The 14,279-nt window shown below is 41.4% G+C and overlaps 1 protein-coding gene across 5 annotated transcripts in view; it reads right to left on the minus strand.

The window, feature by feature from the left end:
• Positions 1-1,792: 1,792 nt before the first annotated feature.
• Ppp2r2b (protein phosphatase 2 regulatory subunit Bbeta) overlaps positions 1,793-14,279 on the minus strand; it is a 409,949-nt gene continuing 397,462 nt past the window's right edge. For 2 of the 5 annotated variants that reach the window (XM_051163909.1, XM_051163910.1), the window contains 2 exons: positions 5,041-5,132; positions 1,793-2,511 (listed from right to left, as the gene is read on the minus strand). In XM_051163909.1, the coding sequence (XP_051019866.1) occupies positions 2,232-2,511; positions 5,041-5,132 (372 nt within the window). In that variant the 3' untranslated portion in view covers positions 1,793-2,231. The remainder of the gene's footprint in view (positions 2,512-5,040; positions 5,133-14,279) is intronic. The other 3 variants (XM_051163912.1, XM_051163914.1, XM_051163913.1) reach the window with 2 other exon arrangements.

Genomic DNA, 14,279 nt, shown 5'->3' on the forward strand with positions numbered 1-14,279 from the left:
GAGGAGATCTTGCTATTGAAGCAAGGTGACTTAGACACATGTTAAGTGAACAAGAGTGCATTGTTGTTCATGTTCAATTTGATGGGCTGATGTTCAATTTGATGTATGATTTGTACAAGCCTATTTGGCATAGTGAGGGGTAGAGAGTTCCAGGGAGCTGAGAAAAGGCCAAGAAGATGCCAACACCCGTGGCCTGGCATTGCCTACCTATTATAGCTCTCTAGGAGTTGGAGAGGTTTCTGCTTCTCTAAGGTCTCATCGCATCACTTTTGTTCCTAGGAAGTTTCTCCACGGGCCATGAAAGTTGCCCAAGGAGCCGCTCGCCTTGTGGAGAACTTGAGAAACACCAGGGAAATCACATCTTTATCTAATGTGCCACTGTGTGGAGATGCAAGGCTTGTTAAAGCTCCTGAAATGGAGATCTTAAAAAAATTGTTATTACTTAAGTAGCTAGTTATTTCTTGCCAAAAACGCTGTTAGTCTACAGGCAACAGCTTAGAAGCAGAGACAACATGATTCTTCTATTTTTTTTTAAAAATCCTCCAAAGCAAGCTCAAAGTTGGGAGTTTTAATAAATCCAGAAACTGAAGGAAAAACTTTTGTTTAGTGAAAATCTCCCATCTCAAGTTATTTTCTGTCTGACAGATGGAAACTGGGGAGATGCGTCAAGACAGAGCAAGACAGAAGCCTAGGTCCCACTTTCTGGACACACACAAGCACTCCTAAGCTACCTCTTTGAGTGTATAAATCCTTTAATTTTGACATTCCCTTTGGAAATGGCTTTCTTGAAGTGGCGAGTCCAAATTCTCATCTCAAGAGGAGGATGAATTTGGTTGTTGTGATTCATGTTGAAAACAAATACTGGCCCATCAGAACTGATATTTCATGACTATTATTTCTTGGAGGAAGCTAAGTCTTGCTGTAAGGAAATGTGGCCTGAACACAAGGCTGAGACTGAGCAGATGGTGTGTCTCAACCTGGTGTGTGTGTGTGTGTGTGTGTGTGTGTGTGTGTGTGTGTGTGCTCTCGCCTGCGTGTATCCTGGGCCATATCTCATTGCTGTTTGTAGGGAGAGAGCCTTTAAGTTTTTCCGTGTGGTGAGTTTGAAGTGGGCTCAGCAATGTATGTTTGGGCTTCACACATCAGCATCATTACAGCCTTTGTTTCAGACACTCTGAGGACTGACGGATGGCTCTTCTGAGAAAAGAGGAAGGAGTTACTCAGGAGGCAAAAACCCGAAAGAACAGGGCAGCCTTTATTGGGGGGCTGCTGCTGTTCCGCCTCACTGCTTTATTGAGAATCCCTGATACTAAGCAACCGGTGCACAGCCTTTAGAAGTCAGTGGGAAAATCCTCTGGCAGAGGTTGAAGGGAGAGAGCAAAGGACCACATAGGCAGGGGGGGGGGGTGAGGGGGGGGGGGAGGGGGGGGGAGGATTAGATGAAGACGTTTAAAAGGAAACAAAACTAAGGCAAGAGTAACAAGCAATGGAAGGGATCTGGTCTCAGCTGGCCTTGCCAAGTAGACTCTGGGAAGCCCCATGGAGAAAGGGTTCTATTTAAGTTCCCTAAAGTGTTTGTGGTACTGTGGCCATCACATTCCCAGGCTGTTTCTATGGGGCTTACCAAAAGAGAGAACAGTGTCATGACGTCCCTTCCCATTTTGCACTCTTTTTCTCAACCTCATGAAATAAGTCTCTGGCTTCAATAGACTTGTTTAAAAGGAAGTGGATGGGAAGGCATAGGAGCTATATTGGCTAGGCCTGATTTTTCACAAAGAGAAACTCTAAGAGTAAACAGTGTTTATTTTTTGTTGATTTTTTTCAAACAAATGGGATTGCTTAATTAAAAAAAAAAACAACCTTATCTCTTTTCTCCTTAAATACTACAGACAATCTCATTTTATCGCAGCAGACATCTAGAAACAAAACACGGAACCCACCAGAGATAACTGGGTGATGAACGAACGCATCAGAAATTCAAGTCGACTATGGAGGAGTGACTGCCAATTGGCAGTTCTCAGTTCTAAACAGAAGTGTCCCAAGCCTACCAAGTTTGACAAAAGTTTCTTAGAATCGGGGAGTTGGGAACATTGAACTCCTTTTAAATTCTATTCCAATTGTTTTATGCATGGGGAAATGAAAGTCAATGCGTCAAATGAAGACCCAAAGTAACATTTAAAAACTTGTTTGACTAGTATTCAGTATGTGAGACTAAGTAACAGCTTCTCCTCCTAGTTAACCTTGTCCTGGAATATATATAAGTTATTTGTAGCCGCCACTGCTATAATATTTTCTGAAGGGTGCCAAGCTGTATGCAAGATCTTTTTGCTAAAGTCCAGACTGTCGACACTGATCTCGTCTTTTCTTCGCTTGCCCCCGACACACACTTTTCTGGGTTTTAGGATAGCCCGGGGTTTGCTGTTTTCCCTCGAGGCCTCAAGGGTCACATCGCGCTTGGTGTTTCGGTCGAACATCCTGAAGAAGTTGTTGTAGGAGCCTGTCATGATGACACTGCAGGGGAGAGGGGAAACAGGGAGCGACTGAGTGTTACAGACAAGAGTGGTAAGACACACCCAGGGCAACGGTCAGGAGCCAGGTATGCTTATCATGGCCAGCCCACAGGGGCTATAGGCTTAAACAGAGAACACTGACTTCTTTTTATCTATTTTATTTATTTTTAATTTTCCTTTTGAATCATTGAAAGCGCCAAGCTCTTTGTCTGGGTTTGAAACAAAAGGCTGTGCGAACCATCGGTTTTGCTCACATTTACCTGACTGATAGCCTTTTGCTCTTGGGTCACTCGTCCAGGCCAATTGCTGTAATCCTGAGGTTACCCACTTTCCATAGGTGCAGCCAGGAATACATGGAATCAGCAAACTACTTCCCAGGTTCAGGATTTCTGGGCTGTCTGAGCTCTAGGAACGCGGCTTAACGCACCATCTGATGCGTGAAGTGCTGAGACAGCAGCCACCATGGTGCAGCCTCCTCTCTTGTTTTAGGAGCCAGCTCTATATTCTGATTGTTTCACAAAACTTGTCCACAAAATGGATGACATGGCCTTACCCGGGGAGACAGGAAACAGGTTTAACTATCTTAAATCTAGACTTTGATTAAGGTTTTGTAGGAGACGCTTCCGTGGTTTTGGAACTTATCCGTTCTTGGGAATGTCTAGGATTGAATGGGAAATCAGTGAATGCCAAAGGCCTTCCAGCACCAGGGCACCGAATCTTTAAAGCTGACATTTAAGATAGGCGGCAAGCGTTGGGGAGATACAGGGTACTGCCTGTGCCCTCTGTGTACCATCTCATGGTGGCACCTCAAAGACTCTGACCTACATTGTGTCTGGGAAGGAGTGCCTGGTGTCATTCTTTTTTCTTTTTTCTTTTTCTTTTCTTTTTTTGGTGAAGAGAAAAAAAGCTGATCAGGCTGAGTTGCTTTGGGGAACTCTTTCAACTGTGCAGGTTAATCAAACTGGATTTTGTTTCACTGGCCCAATAGTACCATGGGGTAGTATGGATAGAGGGGTATCTGGGTGCTCCAGTGAACTGTCATAGGGGTGCAGGTGGCTTTAACTCCACAACCACAGTTACATTTTCAGTAGCTCATGCAAGGGAGTTTCAGAGGAGATGAAGGCGGGCACACTGGCAGTGAGAGTCTGTGACAGGCTCGGAGGGCATATGTATGGATGGGCTCACAGGGTGTGTAATCTGGCTTTGTAGCTTCCGAGACATTGATGTCACTTCTCTAGCAATATCTGACTCACTCTTAAGCAAGTCAGAAAAAAATAAGTTTTATTCTTAAATAGCCCAACTTTATCTGAACCCCAAACCAAATTTCCAATTATGATGTTACAGAAGAATTGATCTCAGGACTTAAAGTCAATTTTTTTTTTTTTTTACTTCTGTAATTAATGCCTACTGATTTAGGAGGCTGGGCCATTCCACTAATTCATATATACACTGATTCTTAGCTTCCTCAACTGTGAAATGGCATTGATGGGGAAAAATGTACCCTGCTGTGGCTGGGATTAGAAGATGTGTGTAGAAAACATCTGTGTGCATAGGTACCCGGAAGTCATTGGTTTTGAATCTAGGGTAATGAAAGGAGAACTGGAATAATGACAACTGTGTAAATAGTATCAACTAACAATGACTAAGTGGTAAAGTAACAGGCGCACCTCTTTCCCTGGGGACTTGGGTTCACATGGTTTCCTTGCTTAGCTTTCTTATGCTATATACGCTGGATAGTCCAGTATAACCCTGGGTCCTTTGCTACACGTTTGCTACATCTCATTCAGCTAAGCAGAAGACTGATTGGTGGTCTGGGAAGAGGGGCAAGATAGTCAGAGACCACACTATTGACCCAAAGTAGGGATCTCAGAATGGCCTGCTGTGGAAAAAGGTTCCATGTTATTGAACGCTTTTCCTGGTGCCACCTTCATCAAGGAGCTAACTGGACCCCAGAAGCCTGCATCTAGTTTATAACAGTCAAAAAAATCATCTGTTTTTGTCAAACTGAAAATGAACTGTTGGGAGGTAATATGAAGTATCGTAGAAATCAAGGGCCTTAAAACACTTATAAATCACTCCGAAGGATTGTGATAAATGAGGTTGGCTAGAATTCTGCTAATGAAACACTGGGGGCTTCAGTCAGGTCTGTTCTAGCAGCTTCAAAGGGATGTGTCTAGAAAGCCACTTGACGGTGGTCAGATCTATGCAGGAGAGGATGTGCGGGTGTATCACCCGTAGTCTTGAGTAGGCATGCGGCTCTAGCTTTTGAGTGCCTTGTATGTCAAAGACAGCATTTTTCTTGTTAACATTGGCCTGCCATCTACGCCAGCCCTGAAATATAAACTCAAGGCCTCACAGAATCCTTCTTTTTGTAGCCTTGACCACAGTCTCCAGTCAGTGACCCACATAATGCATCTTGGCCAGGTCTTGGGGGCCCAACATTGCTCTCTATTTGCATGCACCCCATTTAGGATAAATTGTCCAGAGGTTTCTCAAAGGGAAAGGCTCTCAGCCCCAGAGTGTTTCTTACCTGTCCGACCCATTCCATACACACTCGAATTTATCAAAAATGCAGTCATTTTCGTAGAGGGAGCACAACTTGCTGCGGAGGTAGTCGTGAACCTGGGAGGAGAAACCAAAAAATATCATCATTATACAAGGTGAGGATTCCTGTGAACACTGACTTGGTGACACGCACTGTTCATCCCCTCTATGAGCCTTTGCATGGCATCAGGTGGCCCTGGACTGAAGGCGGACTTAGCCTTCTCTGTCTTTAGGAGGAAAGCACGGGTCAGTGAACGAAGAAGGATGCTTGAAGAGATAGTGGGATAAAGCAGGAGCCAGTGAATGGTAGAATTATGTTTTGTTTTATTATTAGTGTGTGTACATACATGAGGAGGGCAGAGGACAATTTCGTGGAGTTAGTTTTCTTCTTCCACTTATACATAAACTCTGGGGATTGGATTAGTGTCACAAGGTACTAGAGGCTAGCATTCATTTAGTTAGAGTTTTGATACATGGCAGCTATTCATTAAAGTCTGGGCATGAGGCAGAGCTCTGGGGAAGAGACCATAGAATGGAACAGATACATGAGAAGTCCCAAACAATGATAAAATCACAGAATATGAAAGTGTGGAAAAGGGTACTGAGAAGATGAGAGTTTTTTTTTTTTTTTTTTGGTAGAGTGAGTCTCAAGGCTACACATGATAAGGCAACACTGCCTCAGGAGCCTGTGGAGAATGAATGAACCTGGGTGACATCTGGGAGAAAGGCTTTTCAACCATAGGGAAGAGCACGTACAAAGGGCCACAGGTACCAGTCCAGGAAGGAGTATGCCAGGCACGTGGTGAGTAAGTAGATTATGACCAAGGTGAAAGAGGGCATCACAGAGACGCATCCCAAGTCTGCTGTGTTCCAATAAAGTGTAAGAGCAAATGACCAAGGGTGAGGGGACTGGTTTCTACTTCACTGATCAGTGGCTAAACCCTAGATGGGAATTGGGTCGGGGCTGATTGGATGTAGAGCCACTCCAAGGAATAGAGTGGAAAACTAGAGTCAAAGGGTTCCCGCCCTTTATTCTGAGAGAGGATGCCTGGGTAGGAGGAGCTGCAGAAGTCCCTTCTGAGGAGTCTGGTGAAGCCCTGGCTTTGAAAACGGAATCCATTAAAGAGATAGAAACATTGAAAACTCAAGCTGACATGAAGATAGAGTTGAAAAATCCAGTATCTCAGTTAAAAAAAAAAAAAACCCAGGAGGAAGCCTTACGAAGAGATGACAAAGTATATAAGGTCTCAAATACTAGAGGAGTTAGACCACACAGACAGAGAACATGAATAATGAAAAAAATTACACAGGAAAGAGACTGTGGGATGCAATGAAAAGAGCAAATCTTTGAACTATAGGCATAGATGAGGAAGAAAAATGCCAGGTCAATGGCATAGACCTGATATTTAATTACAGGAAAAAGCCTCCCCTAAGGAAAGGCACACCCAAACTGATAACAGGACACAGACACAGAATAACAGACAGACCAGAAGAGGAACTCCCCATGGCATAGCATAGATAAAACACTCCGTATATAGAACAAAGAAAGAGTAATAAAAGTTGTATGATGAAAAAAAAAAAAAAAAAAAAAAAAAAAAAAAAAAAACTACACTAATCACATATAAAAGAAAATCTGCCAGAACAAAAGCTGACGGAAACTTTGAAAGCCAGAAGAGCCTGGAGCAATGCATTCCTAATTATAAATGACCATGGATGCTAAGCTAGACCACTGAGCATAGCCAAACTTCCAGCTACAGTTGAGAAAGGGAAACTTCCCATGGTACAAATAGACTAAAAGAATTCAAGCCCACTAGTGCAGCCTTGTGAAGAATACTGCACCAAAGATAGGAATAAGCACAGAAAGAAAACAAAGCTGTAATTACTGAAACATGAACATTAAGAACACACACACACATACCCTAAACCCAAAACAACTATAATCAACACATACCTTTCAACAATAACTTTAAACATTTATTAATGGCATTAACATTTCAATTAAAAGACACACCTGGCTAAATGGATAAGGCAGAGAATCCATTCTGTCTATGAGAAACTCAGCTTTAAAGATAGACAAGAGTCTATAAAGAAAGGATGGAAATAAAAAGTGTTCCAAACTAGGAAGCAAGCACATATTGCTACCCTAATATTATGCCTTCATATTAAAAATCAGTCAGGCAGAAATGCAGGTGGGCTAACTGCAGATCTTCACCTCACCCTCCTTTCTTCCAAATCCAACCCTCAGTCTCATCCCCAGCTTTATAGCAAGCCTCTCCTTCCTCTCAGATCTCAATCTCCAGAGGATCAAGCAGGCCTCCTCCCACAGCCCTCAACCCCTTTGTTCCACCTCATTAACTCCAGTGAAATTCCTTGGTAACTCACAGGCCACACCTCCCAGGGAACTGGGTAGGCCAACCTCTCTCCTCCGAATTCAACCCTCCAGTCTCATACCAGCTCTGTAGCAGAACACCTGCTGTGGTCTGGCCTTACTCTCTGTCCCCATTCCAAGGGATGAGCAGATACTGGTGAAACACTCTGCTTTCCTCCTTCCTGTGGAGCCTCTCAGCCCCACCTCTAGTCTGTCCTCATTCCTGAATGCCATTTACCAATACCTGGAACCACAGTGACCACACCTGACAGGATCCCACACAGGCTGCCACATTCTCCTAAGAACCAGAGAGAGCAACAGAAATCAAGGAACAAAACACCTACCTATGAAAGACAGCACCAGATATCAGCACCTAGAATTACAATCACCCCAAAGCCAGATGGCAGTGTGAAAACACAATAACACCCAGGACAACTTCTCCTTAGGAACTCTGTAACTTTACTATAGCAACCCCTGAGAAATAGATAAAATAGACTTTGTGAATATTATAGGGGTCCTTAAAGAGGAAATGAATAAATCCCTTGAAGAAATCTATGAAAATACACACAAATGCTAGAAGGAAATGAACAAAACAGTTCAAGACCTGAAAGCAGAAATAGAATCACAGGAAGCCCAACCTGAGGGAAATCTGGAAATAAAAAATTTAGCAGCTCAAACAGGAACCTCAGAGGCAAGCCTCATCAGCACAATACAAGAGATGGAAGAGATAATCTCAAGCATTGAAGACAAGATAAAGAAATGGATACCCCAGTCAAAGAAAATGTTAAATCTAAAAAACTCTAGGCACAAAATATCTAGAAAGTCTGAGACACTATGAAAAGACAAAATCTGTGAACAATAGTAATAAAGGAAGGAGAAGAACCCTTGGCCAATAGCACAGAAAATAGTTTCAATAAAATGTCACCAACCTAAAGAAGGAGGTGCCTATCAAGGTACAAGAAACATACAAAACACCGAATAGATTGAACTCAAAGAGAAATTCCCCTTGGCACATAATAATCAAACACTAAACATAAAGAGAACAAAGAAAGAATATTAAAATCTGCAAGGGAAAATGACCAAGTAACATGTAAAGGCAGACCAATTAGAATTACACCTGACTTTTCAACAGAAGGGCCTGGATAGATGTTCTACAGACTCCGAGAGAACACCAATACCAGCCCAGTAGTCTTCCTCTATCCAGCAAAACTTTGAATAATCGTAGATGGAGAAAGACATTCCATGACAAAACCAAATTTAAGTAGTATCTATCTTCATATTTGGCTCTGTAGAAGGTGCTAGAAGGAAAACCTCTCCAGGTTAACCAAACAAAGGAATAAATAATCTCAGATCAGCAAATCAAAAGAAGGGGGAAACACTACACTACCTCAAACAAAAATAAACAGTAACCAATGAACACTGTTTATTGATAACTCTCAACATCAATGGTCTAACTCCCCAATAAAAAGATATAGACTAATAGAATGGAGCTGTGTATGAGACTGGGGGATTTGATTTGGAGGAGAGAAGAGAGATGAAGATCTGCAGTTAACCTACCTGTTTCCCTGGGAAGTGTGGCCTATGGCTTCCCCAGGGAATTTCACTGGAGTTAGTGAGCTGGGACAAAGGGGTAGGGGCCAGGGAGGCTGTAGGAGGTGGTCTGCTCCATCCTCTGGAGATGGGGTGGGGGGAGCTGAGAGGAAAGGAAGGCTGCAGAGGTTGACTTGCTACAGAGCTGGGGATGAGACTGGGGGCTGGATTTGGAGGAGAGGAGGGTGAGGTGAGCCGACTAATAATTGGACCCATCCTTCTGCTGCATCCAAGAAATCTACCTTACCATCAAGGATCACCTTAGGTTAGTCATCACCTCAGTGTAAAAGGATGGAAAAGATATTCAAGGCAAATGGAATCAAGGCAAATGGAACTAAGAAGCAAGCTGGTGTGGCTGCTTTAATATCTGACAAAATAGATTTCAAACTAAAACTAGTCAGAAGAGATAAGGAAGGACACTGCATACTCATCAAAGGAAAAATTCAGTTATAGGACACTACAATTCTTTCCTTTTTGGGGGGGGGAGGGACAGGGTTTCTCTGTGTAGCCTTGGCTGTCCTGGTCTTGCTTTGTAGACCAGACTGGCCTCGAACTCAGAGCAGTCCTCTGCCTCTGCCTCCCTGGGTGTTGGGATTAAAGGCGTGTGCCACTTCTCCTGGATCACTGCAGTTCTTAATATCTATGCCCAAACAATGACACCCAAGTTCATAAAAGAAACACTATTATAGCTTAAATCACATATTGATCCTCACAAACTGATAGGTGGTGACTTCACCTCACTCTTACCAATATACAGGTCATCCAGACTAAGAATAAACAAAAATGCTGGAGCTAATTTATACTATAAGCCAAATGGATCTAACATATTTACAGAACATTTCACCCAGGCACAAAAGAATATACATTCTTCCCAGCCACCTCATGGAACTTTCTCTACAACCAACCACATACGTGGACATAAAGCAACTCTCAACAGATAAAAGAAAATTGAAATAACACCCTGCATCCTGTCTGAGCACCATGGATTAGAGCTGGATATCAACAACAGAGACAATAGAAAGCTTACAAACTCCTGGAAATGGAACAATTCGCCACATTGAATGAAAAAAATGGGCCAAGACAATTAAGAAAAAAATTTAATCTTTTAAGAATTGAATGGAAACAAAAACACAAAATATCCAACTTTATGGGGCACAATGAAGGCAGGTCCAAGAGGCAAGTTCATAGCACCGAGTGCCCATCAAAAATACTACCAACAGCCCACCTGGAAGCTCTAGAATACCTGAAAGGAGTAGATGGCAAGAAATAATCAAATTCAGGGCAGAAATTAATAAAATAGAAACAAAAAGTTGGTTCTTTGATAAAGACCAATAAGATCAAGAAACCCTTTGCCAAATTAAAGAGCAGAGAGAAAATATCCAAATTAACAAAATTGGAAATGAAAAGTAGGATGCAATAATGGACACTGAGGAAATCTAGAGAATCATAAGGACATACTGTAAAAGACAGCACGCCACTAAATTGGAAAATCTAAAAGAAATAGGTAATTTTCTTGATATAAAACATCTACCCAAATTAAATCAAGATCATATAAACAATTTAAAAAGACCTATATAACCCTTAGTGAAATGGAAGCAGTCATTAAAAGTCTTCCAACCAAAGAAAACCCAGGGCCAGATCGTTTTAGTGCAGGATTCTACCAGACTTACAAAGAAGAGTTAACACCAATACTCTTCATATTATTCCACAAAATAGAAATAGAAGGAACATTGCCCTGGAACATTGCCCTGTTCATTTTATGAGGTCTCAGTTACCCTGATACTCAAACTACATAAAGACCCAACAAAAAGTATTACAGACCTATTTCCTTTATAAACATAGATGTAAATATTTTCAATAAAATACTTGCAAACTGAATCTAAGAGCACACAAAAAAGATCATCCGCCATGATCAGGTAGGCTTCATCCCAGAGATGCAAGGATAAGTCAACATAAGTAAATCAATAAATAGAATCCATCATATAAACAAACTGAAAGAAAACATCTCATTAGATAAAGAAAAGGCCTTTGACAAAATCCAACACCCCTTCATGATAAAAGCTATGGATATATTAGGGATACAGGGGACATTTCAACATAATAAAGGCAATATACAGCAAGCCTATAGCCAACACCAGCTTAAATAGAGAGAAACTCAAAACAATCCCACTAAAACCACGAACAAAATGCTTGTCCACTCTCTCCATACCTACTCAATATAGTACTTGAATTCTTAGCTAGAGCAAGAAGACAAGTGAAGGCGACCAAAGGGATACAAATTGAAAGGAAGAAGTCAAAGTATCTTTATTTGCAGATGATATGATAGAATACATACATGGCTCCAAAAATTCTACCACTGAACTCCTAAAGCTTGTAAATACTTTCAGCAAAGTGGCAGTATATAAAGTTAAATCACAAAATCAGTAGCCTTACTACATACAAATAAAATGGACTAAGGAAGAAATCAGGGAAACAAAAATTCTTCACAATAGCCTCAAAATATAAAATATCTTGGGATATCTATAACAAAGTGAAAGTTTCACTAAAAACTTGAGACATTGAAAAAAGAAGTTGAAGATATCTAAAGATGGAAAGTTTTCCCATGCTCATGGATTGGTATGATTAATATAGAAAAAAATGGCCATCTTACCAAAAGCAATATATAGATTCAATGCAATCCCCATCAAAATTCTTCACATGTGAACATAAGTCTTCACAAATCTTGAAAGGACAGTTTTCAGCTTCATATAAAAACACACACACAAAAAAGCCAGGATAGCTAAAACAATCCTGAAAAGTAAAGGAACTGCTGGAAGTATCACCATCCCAGACCTTAAATTACACTACAGCATGGCATTGGTAAAAAACAGACAGGTGGATCAACGGAATTGAATTGAAGAACCAAACAAATCCACATACTTATGGTTACCTGATTTTTTTTTTAAATAAAGAATCCAGAAATACATGCCAGAAAAAAGACAGCATCTTCAAAAATTTGTGCTAGATGGCTGTATGTAGAAGAATCCAAAGAGATCCATACTTATCACCCTCCACAAAACTCAACTCCAAAATGGATGAAAGATATTAACATAAAACCAGATAAACTGAACCTGATAGAAGAGAAAGTGGGGATTACCCTTGAATTCATTGGCACAGGAAAAAATTTTATGAACAGAACTGCTAGCAGAGGAACTAAGAACAATTAATAAGCAGGGCTTCATGAAATTAAGAAGCTTCTACATGGCAAAGGACACCACCATTAGGACAAGGCAGCAGCCTACAAAGTGAGAAACAGTTTTTACCTACTACACATTTAATAGAGAGCTAATATCTAAAAAGAATTTTAAAAATGTGATATCAAGAGAACCTAATTTAAAAATGGGGTAGAGAGCTTAATAGAAATTTCTCAAAAGGGGAAATGCAAATGCTGAGAAACACTTAAAAAGAAATGTTAAGCAACATTAGTCATCAGGGACAGGAAAATCCAAACTACTTTGAGATTTCATCTTACACCTATCAAAATGGCCAAGATCAATAAAACAAATGACAGTTCAAACTGGCGAGGTAGTTGAGTAAGGGAAATACCTCTCCATTGCTGGTGAGACTGAGGACTATGTTAATCAGTGTGGAAGTTCTTCAGGAAGATCAGAATTGATCTACCTCAAGATCCAGCTATACCATTCTTTGGCATATTCCCAAAGGATGCTTCATTTTATCAGAGACCAGAGAGGGAATATGAAGAGAAAGTGTAAAATTAAAGGTATGGGAGCCTAATACTGTAGAAGATTCCTAAAGTATATACATTTATGAAGGTGATCTAAGTTAAGTTACCAAATAACGGGGGAGACAGAGCCCCAACTGGACATCTCTGGTCACCAAATGAAGCTTCCAACATGAGGAATGGGTTACCTATGAGTGTAGTGTTGGCCAAAGGAATCCTGTAAGAACCCCCAAACAACTCAGACTACTGCCAAAGAAATCCCGTAAGAACCCCCAAACAACCCAGACTACTGCCAAAGAAATCCCGTAAGAACCCCCAAACAACCCAGACTACTGCCAAAGGAATCCCGTAAGAACCCCCAAACAACCCAGACTACTGCCAAAGGAATCCCGTAAGAACCCCCAAACAACCCAGACTACTGCCAAAGGAATCCCGTAAGAACCCCCAAACAACCCAAGACTATTGCCAAGGCTATAGGTTGGTCTCTACAATCAGATGGCAAAGCCCTATTGCTGAAGATAACACCTACACAACTCGGTGAACATGGCGAAGTTGAGCTGGTGCCCATACAGAGCCTTCAGTCCTATATTTTGGTGTCTTTTGTGTTACCAAAAGAGAAAAAGAAACACCAACCCAGCCACGGGAATCCGTCTTATCTACAAGATATGCTAGGACAATGGTGACACAAAGCTTGTGGGAGTAACCAACCAATATCTGATTTGACTTAAGGCCCACTTCACGAGATAGTACCCAGTGTGACACTGCTTGGATGACCAAGAACTTGAGACTAGATAAACCAGGGACCTAGAATGAAAAACAAATACTACTGTTCTACTAAAGTGATGATTCTCAACCTTCCTAATGCTGTGACCCTTTAATACAGTTCCCCCAACCATAAAATTATTTTGGTTAGCTAGGTGCAGTGGTACATGCTTGTAGTCCCAGCACTCAGAGAGGCAGAGGCAGGTGGATCTCTGTGAGTTTGAGGCCAGCCTGGTCTACAAAGGGAGTCTAGGACAGCCAAGGCTACACAGGGAAACCCTGTCTTAAAAAACAAAAACAACAAACAAATAACATTTTTTTGGTTGCTACTTTATAACTGTAATTTTGCTACTGTTATGAATCAATGCAAATACCTGTTTGGCCAATTCTGTGAAAGGGTCATTGACCCCCCCAACGGGTCATGACCCACAGTTGGGAATAGCTGTACTAAGGGGATGTAGCAATAAAATGATTCCTAATGACATTTTGCTATACTAATAGATCAGTGCCTTGCTCAGCCATTGTCAGAGAAGCTTCCTCTGGAAGCAGATGTGAACAAATACAGATACCTAGAGCTGAAAGAAGTGGACACATGTCCTGTCACTAACCCAGAAGCAATCTCCAATTGATAACCACTTACAAATGGAAATATAGTATTCTCAAGGGAGTCTCATTGAGGGAGAAAAACTCCTGTTAAAGGTTGGCTGCATGCCCAGTAGTAGATGGACACTAGAAAACAAACTCAATGGCATCTTTGGACATTCCTTTTCTCATAATGTCAGGG

The sequence above is a fragment of the Acomys russatus genome, chromosome 20 (assembly GCF_903995435.1).
Source record: "Acomys russatus chromosome 20, mAcoRus1.1, whole genome shotgun sequence".
NCBI lineage: Eukaryota > Metazoa > Chordata > Mammalia > Rodentia > Muridae > Acomys > Acomys russatus.